Source organism: Temnothorax nylanderi, unplaced genomic scaffold (genome assembly GCF_030848795.1).
Source record: "Temnothorax nylanderi isolate EJ_2023f unplaced genomic scaffold, tnyl_v1.0 TNYL_tig0326_pilon, whole genome shotgun sequence".
Classification (NCBI taxonomy): domain Eukaryota; kingdom Metazoa; phylum Arthropoda; class Insecta; order Hymenoptera; family Formicidae; genus Temnothorax; species Temnothorax nylanderi.
In genome coordinates, this window is record NW_027249388.1 from 92491 (window position 1) to 110000 (window position 17510).

Here is a 17510-nt window from a genome sequence, read left to right on the forward strand (position 1 = left end):
TACTGAGCGATATCGGCAAGCGAAATCGGTTCCGCGGCGCAGCGGCGGTCTTTTATCTCCTCCGTGGTGATGCTCCCTCCAGGCAGCTCACCGATGATTTCGGGCGGGTGATTGGCCCTCGGTGGCCTACGTCATCGCGTTGACGTCACCGTTTTCACGTGACTTTTCGAAATGATCGTTGCTTGTTTTCAGCAGCGGTGTTTATGGCATGAACTTTCTCCCTTGTTGGCGCGGTAGCGTGACTTTGTTATTGCCGCGCGAATGTCAGCGAATATTCCAGAACGCGACTGAGAGAAAATCCATGCCATAATCTGCCAATAATGCGATTTCTACACAACGCTTTCTTTAACTATTGCTGAGGGCGAGCGAACCCCGACATACAATCAAACGCACTTTCCCGCAAGAGTAGCGCAATCTCAAACACAAGGATAGAATAAGCAAATAGCGCTAATAGCGCGCTCCTCGAATCCAGCCTAAGTCGAAAGAGTTTGCTTTCATCATTGGAAACTGCGTGCAGCCTCTATTGAGCTTAACGGGCGTTTACTCTTGTCGTTAGAAGAAACGGCGTAAAGAGCGTTAAATGTTAAAATCTGCTTTTCGCCTCGCAGGGGGTCTGCTTATATACGCGGCTGGATGTATTTTAAACGCGAGAAAGATGCGCCGCCTAGCGGCATTGTTAGAAGAACGTTTGCTGAACGGAGGGAAAACGCTTGTGTTACGGAGTCGGGAAAAGCGTTTCTTGGGCATCTCCAAGCCGTTTGCGTTAACGCCTTACAAATCGTTCACTGCGCCTCTACAATTCGCCATCGGAAGAGCGTTTGCTGAACGGATTGAAAACGCTTGTCTTACGGCGTTGGGAAAAGCGTTTGCTAAACGTTTGAAAAATCTGACAGCAAACTCTCTGCACGCAGCGTTTACTGAGCGTTCTCTGAAAAGCGTTGTCTCAGCATTTCAGAACTTTCATGAAACGTTATATACAGCGTTTTATAAGCGTTCTGGAAGCGTTCAAAATCCAACGGCGTTGTGTAAGCGTTCTTATAAAGTTTGAAAGCTTATAAACTCTCAAAAAACCCTCATTGAACGGTTGTCAACGCTTTATAGAGCTTCTTAATTTTCGCCAGGGCGAGCGGCGGAACAGTCGGAAATTACGGCGTCTCGACGCCGCGATTGGGTTTGGCGGTCTTCGGTCGTTTTCGGCACCGCTCGGCGCTCCGAGTCGGTTGCCGCGGTAAGTCCCTGGCGAGGACTTATTCGCACGCGTTTTTACAAAAAGATTAAAAATATGGCACACCGTGCCTTTCCTCGCCCGGCGGATGTTCGGCCGGGCGGCATCCGGCTGATATTCGCCGGGATCGATGCGATTACGGGCCGCATCGTTATATCTTTAAAAGCAACAATACGAGCAACAATAGCCCCCTTCCCATTTAAAATTTTTAACTTACACCCCCGCTCTCGCCTCCTAGAGGCCAAAAGAAAATAACTTTTGGTATAAAATAAGTAGCCTTCTAAATGATCACGAACACGTGTTTTGGCGTTGTTTCATATCTAAAGCCTGTGGGCGAATTACGTCCGGGCGTAACTCCGGTTCGCCTGGGGCTGCGTTCGACCCCGACAGGGATCCGACGGGCACGTGAAATTAACGACACAGTTTTCAGAAGGACTGCACAACAATATCTTTATTCACATAGAGTACAACTGAAGCGAACGCTATCGTTTACGAGCGTGGCACTCGCGCGCACGTGGATCAGCGATGGGTGGCACGTGACGTAGAACTGTTCGTTGGATGCGGAGGCGCTTCTAGGGCGCGATGCGCATGTAGCACTTTACTGACACGCACTGGCGGCGTATGCAGTTATCATGCCTGTCTTTGGAGCAAGACGCGAGAATGTTCACAATGGCGAGGCGCTCAGGGCGACTTACACGTGGAGTTCACCGCTCGCGGAGGCGAGGGTGAATGGCAGCACGCTCGAACGGCGCGGTAACTAGCGGGGCTCTCGATGAGCGGTTGACTCGTGTGCACGACGGTATGTGTTAGACCGCGTGAAACGGAGCAAGAGATAACGGAAGCACGGCGGTGTACAACTTCGTGAACCGGAGCAAAGCTAGACTTCCACTGAGCCCGGAGCTCGCGCGTTTCGAGAGCTTTCGGGCGCGCGACGCGTGTCGACCAATCATCCGCAGTTTTGCGATCATGCGATCACGGCATGACCGGATCGATACGCGTTGAACGCGACTTCGCGGTGAGGGTTGACGCGGGGAGCGGTGCGAGATCCCTTCGTTCGGAGGGCGACTACTTGATGGCGTCACTGTACGGTATCGATTCGCGATCGCGAAAATTACGGAACAAAAGCCGTTTCCGAGATCCAGGGGGCTGGGTCAAAATTTAGAGATATCCTGTATACATGTAATAGATTACATATTTAATACGTTAATAATAGAAAACTTCGTGTTTTATTTTCTATGAAAATAATTATTTAGCAAGGAAAAAGTTTTAATAACGATTTGGCGGAAGGTACGATCTATTTCTCATATAAGGTCCTTCTAATAAGGCACGGCGTCACACGCGCGATCGACGACTCGGCCGTCGACCTTCGAGTAGCAGTGGCTTGATAGTAAGCGTTGCCTCAGAAATTCGGCCCTAATTCCGAAAAGGGCATAGGGGAGACCGGGGCAAACTCGACACAATTTTTTCGAAGGCAATTTTCAACAATTAATTAAAATTTTCAAGCAAATTTAATGGTACACATTTAAAGAGCGTTCTTTCAGGTACAAAATTGCTTAAGGAAATTTTGCTGTACGTCGCTTAGTTTTGCCCCCAGGAAAGGAAAACTGACGCGAAGACAAATTTTCAAATTGAAAAATGCCGGGGTAAATTCGACACTTTGCCTGATCGACACAATTTGATTTGAAACTTATTTTTTATTGTCTGAAACTAAATATACATTTGTTTATCGTGTATTTAGAAAGTACAAAAATTTGGAATTAAGTAAAACAATCATTGGAAATAATGAGAACAAAAATTGTTGAACATTCAATTATTTTCATCTAAACTCATGTCTGAAAAACAATTAAGCAAGTAAATTCGCGATAAGTCCATCGGGTTCAAATCCGACGTTTGGTGGCCTTTTCCGCGTGATCTACCTTGGAGCAAAAGATTTCTGGAGTTTGCTTTAAATCAACGGAGTCCCTCAAAGTGGCCCTGTGATGTAACTAGGATAAAATTACCATCTAGTAGTGCGCGGCCATCGTGAACAATTTTCCGAAGCAGCTTCGAAAATGTATTAAAGACAAAGGAGACAATGTTAAACATTTATTGTAATTTTCTTTGTTTAATTTGGTTATTAATGTTCTAATTTATGTTCTGTTCAAAATTTAGATTTTTTATTTATATACTGATTTGTAGTTGCTTAATGTTTTTAAAAAAATTCTGCAAACTTTTGTGTCACCTTGTAATTCCGAATAATGGTTTAGATGATATTCAGAAAGAAAAAACTGATTTTTTCGAGAGAGAATTTCATCCCTTAATATGCCATTGATTACTTATAATAGTCCAGTCAAAATACGGAAAAAAGGGGGGGTACCTAGAAAAAATTGCAACACAAGGTTTTATTACGTCATTGTATTCAGAAAAATATACTGAACAACATATCCAAATTTCGCCATTTTCCGCTATCCCTAAATATGTTTTTTATTAACAATTTATAAACAAATTTGTTTCTCTCCACAAATACGATGAATTTCGAAATTTTTGTAGAGATCAAAGTTGTAGAGCAGACAAATATCTACAAAAAATGTTCTTATGAATTTTTTGAAATATCTCATACTATTTGAGATATTTGCAACAAGAGCTACTAGGCTACGCGCGGAGCGGAGCGGAGAGTTCTAACAAGCACACGGCAGTCTCTACCGGTCGCTGCTAGTTCTCTAGGTTCTACAAGGAACTTGAGTTGGTTTTCGATACTAGTATATGTGTCTATGTATACACACATATATATATACATATATATATATAATATGAATGTACATAGGTGCGCAACTAAGTTTCCGGGTTGTTTTTATCAATAAAAAATGGAAAATTTCAAGAGAAATACAAAAAATGGTTTATTCAAAGTATCGTCCCTCGCTAGCTATACATTTTCGCCATCTCTCTGGCAATACATGAATACCGCGACAATAAAACGACGCGTCTTTGGACCGAAACCATTCATCCAACCAATTTTGCACTTCTTCGAAATTGGTCAAATGTAGCCCAGCCAAGCCATGCGCCATCGACCGGAACAAGTGATAATCGGAAGGCGCCAGGTCTGACGAATACGGCGGGTGCGGTAGCAGATCCCATTTCAGCGTTTTGATGGTGTCCTGGACGATGGAACTGCGATGGCACGGAGCGTTGTCGTGCTGCAATATCACTCGTTCGTGTCTCGTGTCCCATTCTGGCCGTTTTTTCGAGCAATGTATGGTTTAAATTGATCAGTTGTTGTCGGTAGCGATGCCCATTGACAGTTTCGCTCGGTTTCAGCAGCTCATAGTACACGATTCCTTTCTGGTCCCACCAAACGCAGAGCATTGTCTTCTTTCCAAAACGATTTGGCCGTGCCGTCGATGTTGATTCTTCACCAGGTAAAAGCCACGATTTTTTGCGTTTGGGATTCTCTAAATATATCCACTTCTCATCGCCAGTAACAATTCGATGAAGAAAACTCTTTCTTTCATGCCGCAAAAGCAAAATTTCGGAAGTGGCTCTTCGATTTTCCATCTCTCTCAGTCAACTCATGCGGCACCCATTTTCCTTCCTTTTGAATTTTTCCCATGGCATGTAAACGTTTGGAAATACCTTGGTGAGTCATGTTTAATGCCTCCGCAAGTTGATCTTGTGTTTGCGTATCATCTTCATCCAATAATGCTTGCAGATCGGCGTCCTCAATTGTTTTTGGTCTTCCGGAGCGCTCCTTGTCCTCAGTGTCGAAATCGCCACTTCTGAAGCGTTTAAACCAATCTTCACAGGTAGTTTTCGATGGTGCATGTTCGCCGTAGGCCTCCTCAAGCAAACGACGTGCTTCAGCTGCATTTTTTTTCAAGTTAAAGCAGAAAAGCAAAGCTTCCCGCAAATGCTGTTTATTTGGCACAAAACTCGACATCTCCGTTGTTAGAAAAAATATTTTTGCGTTGCGATATGTGTTTATATAACGACTGGTTATTGTTAACAGATGTCCAAGCTATAACTTCAGACAATTTCAGACATGTAAGTTGAGTACATGTGTTATTGGTGCCATCTATGTGTGAAACCCGGAAACTTAGTTGCGCACCTAGTATATATATATATATATGTAGGATTATAAAAAGATATATATATTTGACAAAAACAATAAAAAAACAAAAAATGGGGTGACAATCGAGCCAACAGCCTCCTTGTGGCCACCCTGGAAACAGATGCTAATTTATCTAGCTAATGTTGGCCGTAAGCGCGCAGCGCTATAATGTTTTGAGCTTCCGTTGCAAATATCTCAAATAATATGAGATATTTCGAAAAACTCATAAGAACATTTTTTGTAGATATTTGTCTGTTCTACAACTTTGATCTCTACAAAAATTTCAAAATTCATCGTATTTGTGGAGAAAAACGAATTTGTTTATAAATTGTTAATAAAAAACATACTTAGGGATAGCGGAAAATGGCGGAATTTGAATATGTTGTTCAGTATATTTTTCTGAACACAATGACGTAATAAAACCTTGTGTTGCAATTTTTTCTAGGTCTAATCGTATTTTGACTGGACTATAAAAAAATATGTGTCACTTATTTTTCTCTATATTTTAATATATCCAAGGTTTGTTAAAATTGGAGAAGGACACTTGGTTGTATTTCCTTGTAAGACAAAAATATGGAAAATCTTTTATATTTAATTAATTCATGTCATCTCTTTATATTAATTTTATTATTTGCTTTAGATAAATTACAGAATGTAACATGTAATTATTTTATATTGTTATTAGAATGAAATATTATGGACTTGTATGGCTGCCATAGCAACTGATAATAGAGAACTGCATGCTGCAGAAGAAGCTTACGCTGCTATTTGTAGATTTGATAAAGTAGATTATATTAAATATATCAAGGTAATTAAATTATCTATTGATATTTATTTATTTTTATTAAGATGATCTCAAATAAAATAAATCCGTACATTGTTTGTAGAATTTGCCTACTGCTACAGAGAGACATGCGGAAATGGCATTACTGGCAGGGGATGTGCCGATGGCGGAAGGTATATTGTTACAAAGCAGTCTAATTAAGGAGGCTATACATATCAACATCCAAATTTATAATTGGAATAGGTAAGTTAAAAAGTAACACAAGATTTAATTATAAAATACGCAATTTGATTATAATTTATTTTTATTACAACGCAATTGTTTTAAAAATTGATAGAAATATATTCCTTAACAAAATTAAAATAGAGATAGTTACATCAAATTACATGATAAAAATAACGTATATACAGGGTGTCTCAACGCACTGTGTCCAATGCTCGTGATGAGGTAAAAGGGATCAAAATAAACAAAAATGTTCTCTACCATTTTACGATATTCGCAATAGTTAATGAGTTACTAATTAATATGTCTGAGTGAATAAGCGCATGAGAAGCGGTAGGCCGAAGTCCGGCCAAGTCGGCAGGCGCGCGCGTGAGCGAGCAGTGAGTGGCGAGGGGCGTGGTCATGCGCCCATACGCGCGCTTGTCGACTTGCCGCGCTAATGATAGAAAACATTTTTGTTTATCTTGATTCCTTCTACCTCATCACGAACATATGATTCAGTGCGTTGGAACATTCTGTATAACTTTGCAAAATATAGAACAATTTTCAAAAAGTTTAAGTATTTTAAGGACGTTCTCCGGCTCCAGTCATGCTCAACTTGTATTCATGCTTAAAAAGAAAATTTATTTTACTGAAGTAAATTGTTTATATACAAAATATTACATATAATAACATCTAAAATATAAGAGGTTAACTTCACGCGTGAGAACTTATGCGGCGTTATTAAGTCGCTGACGCCTCTCTCTTCTGTCACTCTGAACCGAGCGAAAAATTCATCAAATCGCGTACTTTACACAAGTATTTCTCGAAAACGAGTACCGCAAGGGTATTGACACTTATCGCATATTATTTCTATTTTTATGGAGCATCATATACTAGTTTCTTAAAAAAACATTTAGAGAAAACTTTTTTTACAATTCATAATGTCTCTTTCACAATAGCTCGGAATAGGAATTCCATGTTAAAAGTTGAAACTTTGAAGCTCGATTTTTAATACCGCAAGAGGTACTGTGTACAGTTTGACTGAGCACCCGAACAGTTGCTATATAGTATTATTGGTTTCTTTTGATATACTGCATAGCAACTGGGCAAAATTAATTGAAGCAGTTTTACTATACAATATATGGGTCAAAATTTTACAAAAGCTAAATCATTAATATTAAAAAGTTTTCGATCAATTTTTGATCAGTTAAGTTGTGCTTATGTATTGTACGTTTTGCGTTGGTATATATGACATACTTTTTTTAATGTTGTGTAAAATATATAGTTGTGTATAAAATTAATTAAAAATGTGTGAACGCGTACAAAATATAGGACAAAGAGAGAAAATTTGGGTAATTATTTAGTATAGGGAAATCAGCCCCAATGATTTTGACCTTGACATATGTTATCAAGGACATGACCCTGAGTAACTTTTCCTTATAACTTAATCGTCGCTCATTGCTTATTTAAAAGTTATGAACAAAAAAGTTTGAGATAATATAACAGTTTGTGTCCACATGTAGGGGGGGAGGGGCTATCGCCCCTCCCCCGCAAGCAGGGGTGGGTGAGGGTGGACGTTGATTCGCGTAGAAAATTAAAAACTCGAACCGTACAATGATACACCTTGTTTCGCCCTGTAAGGAGAAGTGGGGTGGGGTGCACAGTGGGCCAGGGACCCGAAAACAGTGGCCAAAAACCAACTTTCAAATTTTATCAAATTGTTCATGTCATCATGTTCTAGATATTGTTACGCTCCGTCCGCTCTAAGAGTCGCGCGCACTCGCGAACGCGTCAGCGTACTCCCGGGATCGCGGAAATAACCACACTCGTTATAAAAAAAAAGGAGGAACTCAGGTTTATTCAGGCTCAGAACGTTAGTACAGAAAAGGGTTTGGAGAACAGGTCCGAACGGTTCAAATCTCCAGATAAATCTGACAGGCGATGATAAATCAACATGTGTCCCGTTCTCAAGGGACCGCTTCGCGACTGCTGCGGAATGACCGCTCGTTTCAGCTCGGAGTTAAGGGCCGTTTCAACGCGGGGGTAACAATATTTTGAAGTAGTTATGATCCAATTTTTTTAGTGTTTTATTAATTGCTGTTGATTTAGCAGCACTGTGAAACTGACCAATATGTTATTACCAATGTCGTGATTACTTTTTATAAATGTCGAAAATAATAAAAATTCCACATATTTAAAGATTGCTCCGTCAGTTTTTTAATAGATAGGAATGTTGGGATTAAATGTAAATTTATGGTTAATATATCTAATAAAAAATTTTTATAATGCAACATTTTTCGATGTATTACTGAACTTTTCAGGGCAGTACTACCTTTCGATTAGTCATAACCGGCCATAACACGTCATACAAAAAAGAACGAAGTATGAATGTGTTCTATATGTTATATGCTATAACATAAATGTACCCACTTTTGCCCGTTTTTATGTACGTTGAAGAAAATAATGTGTTTACGTGATAGCGTACGCGACCGTACGCGACCGTATATCGCGAGAATCGGGCGGCACGGCATGACTTGCGTATGCGCAGTGAGTGTCAGGCACTAGGCAGGTTGAGAACGCGTACATGGAAAGGAAAAAACGCCCCGATATGCGTCTTCAATGCGTTATCATTAGCGCTAAGTGGCTATTTGACGTGCTTCCACAATTTTTACCTGGCGCGGCGCAGCGCTTAAAGTGCGGAGACCGTTTCAGCCGGTAATACTTTACGGGATATACTTTTTTTTTTGTTAACGCTGATGAAATCTTCCACCACTGGGATCCCAGGCCCGCAAAGAGCCTGGTTTGCCCAGTGGCCCCCGAAGGGGAAGACCCCCTCGCCTCCGGGGAGAGGACGAGGGGAGTGTGGGATTCTACGCGCGCCGCAAAATGTGCGACACGCGCAGCCTACCCACTAAAACACCAGCGAGTGGCCTCCTCTGATGTTATGGCGAATGCCCCGGGAACGAACTGAATCATGACATCCAGGGCACTCGTCGCCTGGCGCCAGTGGCGCGCCATCTCCCCGGGAGGGGTTTGTCCTTCCGGGTTCCCTTATGGGATAAAACCTAGTAGCAGCGGGAAGTGGCCACCACCTCTCCCCGACGCGCCCCGGTGTTGGTGGGGGCGGGGTCGGAGCCCGAGAATCCCCGCCCGGACTCCGGCCCCCACCGTCCGCGAGGGAAGAGGGCACGAGACGGAACCCCCCCAGGGGGGGACTCGCTCCATCCACCTCCCCTGCGGATCGATACCTGGCACTGTTGTGCCCGTACAACCTCCGCCCCAGTGAGACCTAGGGGCAGAGGCCGCGCACCGACTAGGACCGTCGGTTCGACGGCTTTTGACGGTCTTGGGGGAGGGAATTATTAGGTAATTATGCATTTTAGGGGAGGCACCTCCGATGACCTTGACCTTGACATATGTTGTCAAGGTCACCCTCCTGAGTGACCTTCAGAAAGTTTTAGCCGGCGCTCGTTTTTTATTAAAAAGTTATAAACAAAAAGAGTTTGAAAAATGTAGCAGTTATTTTGAGTACTAATAGACATAAATGACTGATATTTATGTGGAAATAGTACATGTATGAACGAAGGAAAATTATTTAAAGCAGTGAATTGTTGGTATATTGAAAGAAAAGTTATTTAAAGCAGAGAATAGTTGGTATATTGAAAAGTATATATACAATTGTATCTGTTAGAAAGCATAAATATAAAGTATTCCCTGCTTTAACCATAATTGTGTGATTACAATTGTGAATATTATTTATTAAATGCGTGGGCACATTCTATAAGCTCGATCGAAAGAATATAAACAATAACATATATACTCTTAGAGTTTCTAGTCAGATGTATTATTTTCAGTGAGAGGATATAATGTTGCCATTATTTCGAAAAACTTACATATACGTTCACAGTATACATATTTACGTTTAAATAAGAATTCAGCTAAATAATGTACGTAATGATAATTGCGAGTTCCATATTTCGGTATTACACTTCGAATATCACGCCACAAACGTTCTATATTTTGTGTGTGAACTCCTGTATGAGGATCTACAAAATTTTCACTATGGTTCACAACACGATGTGTATAGTTATAATTTTTTAATTCATTGTATGCTCTCCAGCAGTCACTATGGATAACAGTACCCGGTGCAATAAAACGAAGTATATTTGGAATTAAAATTTGAGATGAGCGTTGTTCTACGGGAACAACAAAAAATCTGCCAGTATGTCGTTCGACACCTCCAAATAACCATTGGCCAGTAATGAGACGTCCACGATGATACTTGCGCCTTCCAAATTTAGCCTGATCGATTTCTACAACGATATTTGAACCGCCAATTTGCTCTTCATTACGCAACAGCCATTGTGCCAAAAGCTATATAAAAATACGTGTCATTTACTATTTCAAAGATCATTATGATAGCAGCATTAATGTAGAAAATAAAAAAATATACTTCTCGACAAAAATTTATCCAATCAACTGCCGTGTGAGATGTAATAGCTAGTTCTCCTTGTAAAAATAACTGTCGTGGAGAATTTAATAGTAGAAAATAAGAAATTAAACGACAAATTTTTGCGAGCGCGGGGAGGTATTCCCCGCGGCCGCCGGAAGACTCCACCGTCCACTCCATCTGCCTGATCCGGCGCGGGTTGCTCCCCGCGCCGGACCCTTTCAGCCTCCTCCTTTCGGGCCATGACCACGCCACAAAATCTGGCCATGGCCTGTTACGGGATATACTTTTTTTTTATTACGATGGGGAAATGCTCATAGCATACCCCCTCTCCCCGGGGGAGGGAGAGGGCGGTTATGTCGGACTCCATGCACGGGATATAACACCGCGCATGACCTACCGACTGAAACCCCACCCGGTGTCCACCTCTGCGCCAATTGGGGAGGTGGCGGGAACTAACTATATCCTTCCGCCACCTCCCCAGCGCCAACTGCTCGTGCCCAACGGCACCAGTCCCCATTGTGACGGGGACTGCTCCTCTATCACGGTCGGGATGAGACACCACCCTCTCGACCGTCATACATTAGGGGGGAGGGTAGTGTCGACCCACAAGGAACCCCCGCCCGCGGGCCGACCCCTCCCCGTTTCTCCCCAAGCATCGGGCTTTAGCGGGCGCTTCCGCTCAAGGTGTCGAGCGGAGAACGGGCCAGCAAAGGCCCACAGCAAAACCCAGCCCGGTGTTATGGGATATACTGCGTTAATTTCAATCATTCTAATTTAATCATTTACAATCGCAGTGTATTAGTAGTATTAGTCATTCATTTTTTTCCAAATTTTTCTAACTTTTTTCTATTTTTTTTGTATCCTATATATCTATTCCTAATATTTTACATTTTTTCTATTAAATTTGAATTCAGCGCAGTCTTATAATGCATAATGGCACTAACATTCACCAAAAGAGAGATTTTGGATATAATTGTAAAAGACGGAATAGATTCTGGAGTTAAATACATTTTATCAAAAATGAATTTTACCGATCACAATATTCATCCTCGAGGGAAGGAAGAATTGAGATCACTTACATCTTCACTTAGAACGAGACGTAATTTAAAATTTCAGGCTGCAAACAGAATGAAAAATAGATTTGAAACGAAAAATGCAGAGTAGTTAGATTCGGAATTTACATTTGATTATCGTAAAATAATCATCAATGACAATAATGCCAACTTGGAGAAATTGAGTTCAACCGCAGGTCCTGGTCGCCCAACAATTGATTTTGGCAATATGTCTGATCGTTCGAAACGCCGAAATGCCTCTAGAATAAGTGCTGAATTGAAACACGATCCCCAGAGAATCCTGAATGCATGTCGTTATGCTGCAAACTACTCAAACGAACGAGAGCTTAATGTAGTTCTCCGTGAAGTTGCAGCAAGTCCAGCAAAAATAAGGAAATTAATAGACACCCTTCGGACTTCCGTTTCCGGTGCTAGCGAGAGTGACAGGTGTGTGTGCGTGTGTGTGCGTGTGTGTGCGTGTGTTTGCGTGTGTGTGCGTGTGTGTGCGTGTGTGTGCGTGTGTGTGCGTGTGTGTGCGTGTGTGTGCGTGTGTGTGTGTGTGTGTGTGTGTGTGTGTGTGTGTGTGTGTGTGTGTGTGTGTGTGTGTGTGTGTGTGTGTGTGTGTGTGTGTGTGTGTGTGTGTGTGTGTGTGTGTGTGTGTGTGTGTGTGTGTGTGTGTGTGTGTGTGTGAGCGAGGTTAAAATTGCATAGAAAGGTAGTTTGGAGGAGGTTGGAGAAGGCGAGAGCGATCGAGCGGGAGAGAGTGGAGGTGTGAGAGTGAGGAGGTGAAAGAGTGGAAAAGGGGAGGAATAGGTAAAAAGGGATAAAGGGAAGGAAAGTGGCAAGGGAGAGGTGACGGGTACGGCACGGACGAAAGTTAGTGTAGAGTGGCGATAGGAAAGAGACGATACGGTGGCGCGCGAGCGGGCATATATTAGTATTGATATAGAAGAGAAAAGAACGGTAAACACATTGAGGCATAGAATAGCTAGAGAGATAGATATTGCAGAGGGAAAATGACGGAAAAAAAAGGAAAAACGGCAAGATTAATAGAATTAGAGGGAGTGGAACAGGAGGGAGGGAAAGGTGAGAGAAGAGGAAGTACAGACAACGTAGATTTAATAAAGAGAAAGAGAGGGGCGATAGAAAGAGGGGAAACTGAAGAATGGGCTTTCAGCAGGAGCAAGAAACTGCAAAGATCGCTGCAAAAAGAAGGCAAGGAAAGTACAGAAGACGAAAGAAAATGGATAGAAGAGATAAAGAATGAGGTAAAGGTTGAGATGAGAGAAGGGGTAAAAGAGATGAAAGAGAAAATGAGGGAACAGGGGAGGGAATTTAGACAAGAGATGGAAGTTTTAAAAAGAATCATGGAAGAGAGAGAAGAAAAATGGAGGAAAGAGAAAGAGGAGATGGAATAGAGAATAATGTAAATGGAAAAGATGATAATAAAAATGAAAGAGGGGGGAATAGGAAAAGAAGAAGACGTAAGAGAGAAGGGACTTTAGAGAAAGCTAAAGGAGATAGATAAGAAATTAGAGATGAGAGAGAGAGAAAGAGAGAAGAAAGAAGAAAAAACATAGTTATAAGAGGAACAAAAGGAAATAGGAACGAAGTAGAAAAAGAGGTTAAAAAAATTCTAAAGGGGGTAGGAATAGAGGCGGAAGTGAGTTGTAAGAAGGTCATTGAAAATGGCGGAGAGGGAGGTGTAAGAATGACAGTAATAGGGATTGGAACAGAAAAGAAAGGTCATGATAGAGAGAAGAAGACTAAGAGAAAAAGGGATAAGAATAGATGATGACCTGACATGGAAGGAGAGGAAGATGATATGGAATTTAGAAGACATTGCAAAACAGGAGAGAGGAAATGGTAAGAGAGTAAGGGTAGGATATGGAAAAATACAAATAGAAGGAAAATGGTGGAAATGGGAGGAGGATGAAGAGATATTGCGAGACAACGAAGGGAAAGTGTGGAAGAAGGGGGGGAGAATAAGAGATGCAGAGGATAGAGGTAATCCAGAAGAGGAAGACGAAGGGGACAATGAAGGTAAAAAAGAGGATGAAGAGGAGAAGGCAGGAAGAAAGGACAGAGATGAGGATAAGGGATATGGAGAGAGAGAGATTGATTGATTGAGCTTTATTAGCCTTCTCGGCTATTTTTTACATAATTCCTAAAATTAATTCCTCTACATGAGGTACAATATATTCTCTTAACTTACGTTTGAATGGTTCAATTCTTTCGCATTGCTTAATTTCTATCGGTAAGGCGTTATACATATTCAAACCTTCATAAAATAGACTTTTCTGTGCGCTTCTCGTCCTGCAATATTGAATTCTAATATTCTCAGCCTGCCTCGTTTGACGTCCACTCACAACTCCTACTATTTCTATCCTATTACTTAAATGTTTTGGCATTATGCCTCTTACTATCTTAAAAATAAAAATACATACATTGTACATTAGCCTCTGTCTTACATTCATAAACTTAAAGGTTTGCAGCATCAATTCTACCTTTGTATATCGCGAGCATTGCAGTATGACTCTCATGGCACGGTTTTGTGCCACTTGCAGTCGATTCAGTTGCGTTTCACCCATGCCTACTAACATCGTTGCGCAATATTCAAAGTGAGGCGCTATGATAGACTTATACACAGTACATCGAGTGTACACCGATATATCATTTCCTATTCTATTCAGAAAACTCACTTTTTTCCCTATTTTCTTTAACATATAATCACAGTGATTCTCCCAACGGAGTTGGGATTATTACACCCCAGATGTTTCGTTATTTCGACACGTTCAATTATAGTTCCATCCAAACTTTTTACTATTATGTCTGTTTTTATTTCTTTCCTTATACTTCTAACTATCATATATTTGGTCTTATCTGCATTTATTTTTAACATATTCACATTCATCCATTCTTCAAGTATACCGAGCACCATATTTAGTTTTATTTCTAATTCCTCACAACTTTTACCTGTTACACTTGCGGTCGTGTCATCTGCAAATAATCTAAATATACTTCCCTCCGGACAGACTTTAACTATATCATTTATATACAAAATAAACAATAGAGGTCCTAATACGGATCCCTGTGGCACGCCATATACTGTCTCAATTATTTTAGAACATATATCATTGAATCTAACTTGCTGCTTTCTATTACTTAAATACGATATTATCCATTCCAATACCACTCCTCTTATTCCATACTGATATAATTTTTCCACTAATCTTACCCTATCTATTGTCTCAAACGCTCTCCTGAGATCCAAGAATAACACCCCCACCATTTTTTTCTCCTCAATTATCAATTTCCATTCCTCGATAAAACTTTGAATTGCTGTCTCACACGACTGCTGTTTCCTAAAACCCGATTGGTATTCGGTTATTATTTCATTGTCTTCTAGAAATTTTTTCAACTGTTTTTTTACAACTAACTCTAATACTTTTTCATATATCGGTAGCATATTAATCGGTCTATACTCGCTCGCTTTTTTTGGTTTGTTTACCTTTGGTATCGGTATTATCGTGGATGTTTTCCATCCTTCTGGAAATTTACCTGTCCTAAGCGAATCATTTATTACCCCTACAAACTCATCTTTTATCACAGGTAGTACCATTTTCAGTATATTACTATTTATCCCTTCCTCTGTTCCGTTCTTTCGTGGTAGTTCCCTAACAATTTGTTCCAGGTCTCTTGCGCTAATTGGCTCAAAATTTTCCATAATTCCCTTATTCTCAATTACATAAATAGGTCTCCTACCTGTGCCTTTTATCCCCTTATTATTAATAGATTGCACAATGTTACTGTTGGCGAATTTTTATGTTTTTCGGGCGTAACTCCGGTTCGCCAATTGGCGTAAGATGCCGGGTCGACCCCGACAGGGATCCGACGTGCGGTTTGAATGAGACACTTGATTTGGGAGGACTGCACAAATATCGTTTAATTGTCAGGTTAATACAAATGCTGGTTGACGCGCTCTCATTTGAGCACGACACTCGGCGCGCACGTGATTCGATGAGCGCTGGTCACGTGATACGAAAGTGTTCGTAGAGCGCGGAGGCGATGGCAATTAAGACGCGCAATGTAGCTTGCACGCGATGAACGCACTTGAGGCGTTATACAGCAGTCGCACTTGTTCGTAACACAAGACGCGAGAATGTTCACAAAAGTCGGCTCGATCACGATGATCGAGCGCACAATGGCGAGGCACGCAGGGTGACTTATACGCGAATGTTCACTGCTCGCGGAGGCGAGAGCGAATTGCAGCACGCACGAACGGCGCGATAATTAGCGGTGCTCTGACAGCGCAGTAAACTCGGATGCACGACGGTATTTTTGAGACCGCGTGAACCGGGGTACGTTAACGGAAGCACGACGGTATACGACCTCGTGAACCGGAGTACTTTTTGCTACTGACCGCGAACTCTCGTGTTTCGGGAGCTTTCCTTTGCGCGACGCGTATCGACCAATCACCTGCGTTTCCGGGATCATGCGATCACGGCATGACAGGATCGATACGTGCCGCGAGAGACTTCGCGGTGAGGGTTGACGGGGGGAGCGGCGCGAAATCCCTTCGTTCGGAGGGCGACTGACGGATGGCGTTACCGGTACGGTATTGATCCGCGATCGCGAGAAAATTACGGAACAGTTACTAATACTTTTTACATAATATGTATTAAATTTATCAGCTATATTGCATTCTTCCATGTCTTCTAATATTTCAAAATCTACATTATCGATGTTCTCTGAACCCCTTTGCTCACCCTTAATTAATTCTTTCAAACTTTTCCACATCTTTGTAGGATCCCTCCTATTATTATCTACCATATTCTCATAATATTCCTTCTTTTTTGCTCTGATAAGTTTTACTACTGCATTTCTTTCATTCTTGAAATATTCCCAGTCCTGCTCCTTACCTGTGCTTATTGCTCTACTGTGAGCCTCATCCCTTCTATCTGCTGCCATTCTAATTTCATCTGAATACCACTTTTTCCCTTCCCATACTTTCGGAATCTTAAACTTTTTCTTCGGTGCTACAGTATCCAATACACTTACTATACTATTAACAAATCTCTCCGCCCTTATACTTATATCCAGCCCTTGACCTTGCTCAGTTCTTTCTTCTATTATTCTAAGAAATTCATCTACATTAAATTTACTATAGTCCCTGCCTCTAAATTCTTTATATTTATTTCTCTTTTTATTCATATTAAATTCTACTTTTAGCCATGCATGGTCCGTTATTTTAAGTTTCTCATTCACTTGTACCTTTATTTCCTTATTCGAAAAAATTAAATCTATCCTCGTTCGACTATCTTTTGTAACTCTCGTTGGACAATCAACATACTGCCTCATCCCTAAGCTTTGCATTACCGTTAATAATTTCTTTGTGTAAAATGAATCTACCATTATATCTATATTAAAGTCCCCTATTACTATACAGTCATACTTTATTATTAAATCTTCGACCGTATCTTCCAGAAATCTCACGAAATCGCCATTTGACGCACTCGGCGAATGATACACTACTGCTATCATACCTTTAAACAAATTCTCTCTCAATTCTACCACCACGCACCAACAGTTTGACACTATCTTTTTCTTATCAACTATCCTGAATTTAATATCATCCCTAACATATAACAGTACTCCTCCTGTATTTCTATTTTCAGCATCACATCTAACTATACTGTACCCCGGTA

General features: G+C 41.2%; 2 protein-coding genes across 2 annotated transcripts in view; one reads left to right on the top strand and one right to left on the bottom strand.

Moving 5' to 3' along the window:
* The window catches only part of Oseg5 (intraflagellar transport protein Oseg5), a 94020-nt gene that overhangs the window by 55201 nt on the left and 21309 nt on the right, over positions 1-17510 (top strand). Inside the window, exons 3-4 of the mRNA XM_071720135.1 lie at positions 5995-6117; positions 6197-6336. Coding sequence (XP_071576236.1) covers positions 5995-6117; positions 6197-6336 — 263 coding nt within the window. The remainder of the gene's footprint in view (positions 1-5994; positions 6118-6196; positions 6337-17510) is intronic.
* LOC139781273 (uncharacterized) lies at positions 10075-10927 on the bottom strand. The gene is made up of 2 exons (XM_071720123.1): positions 10751-10927; positions 10075-10671 (listed from the first exon to the last, which is right to left on the bottom strand). Exons 1-2 carry the CDS (start codon positions 10925-10927, stop codon positions 10129-10131), a joined length of 720 nt encoding a protein of 239 aa, XP_071576224.1. The 3' UTR covers positions 10075-10128.

Coding starts and splice junctions, on each gene's coding strand:
- LOC139781273 (XM_071720123.1), bottom strand. CDS start 10,927: ATGGAGTGGACGGTGGAGTCTTCCGGCGGCCGCGGGGAATACCTCCCC. Junction 10,672..10,750: donor GGATAAATTTTTGTCGAGAA/GTATATTTTTTT, acceptor ATTTTTATATAG/CTTTTGGCACAATGGCTGTT.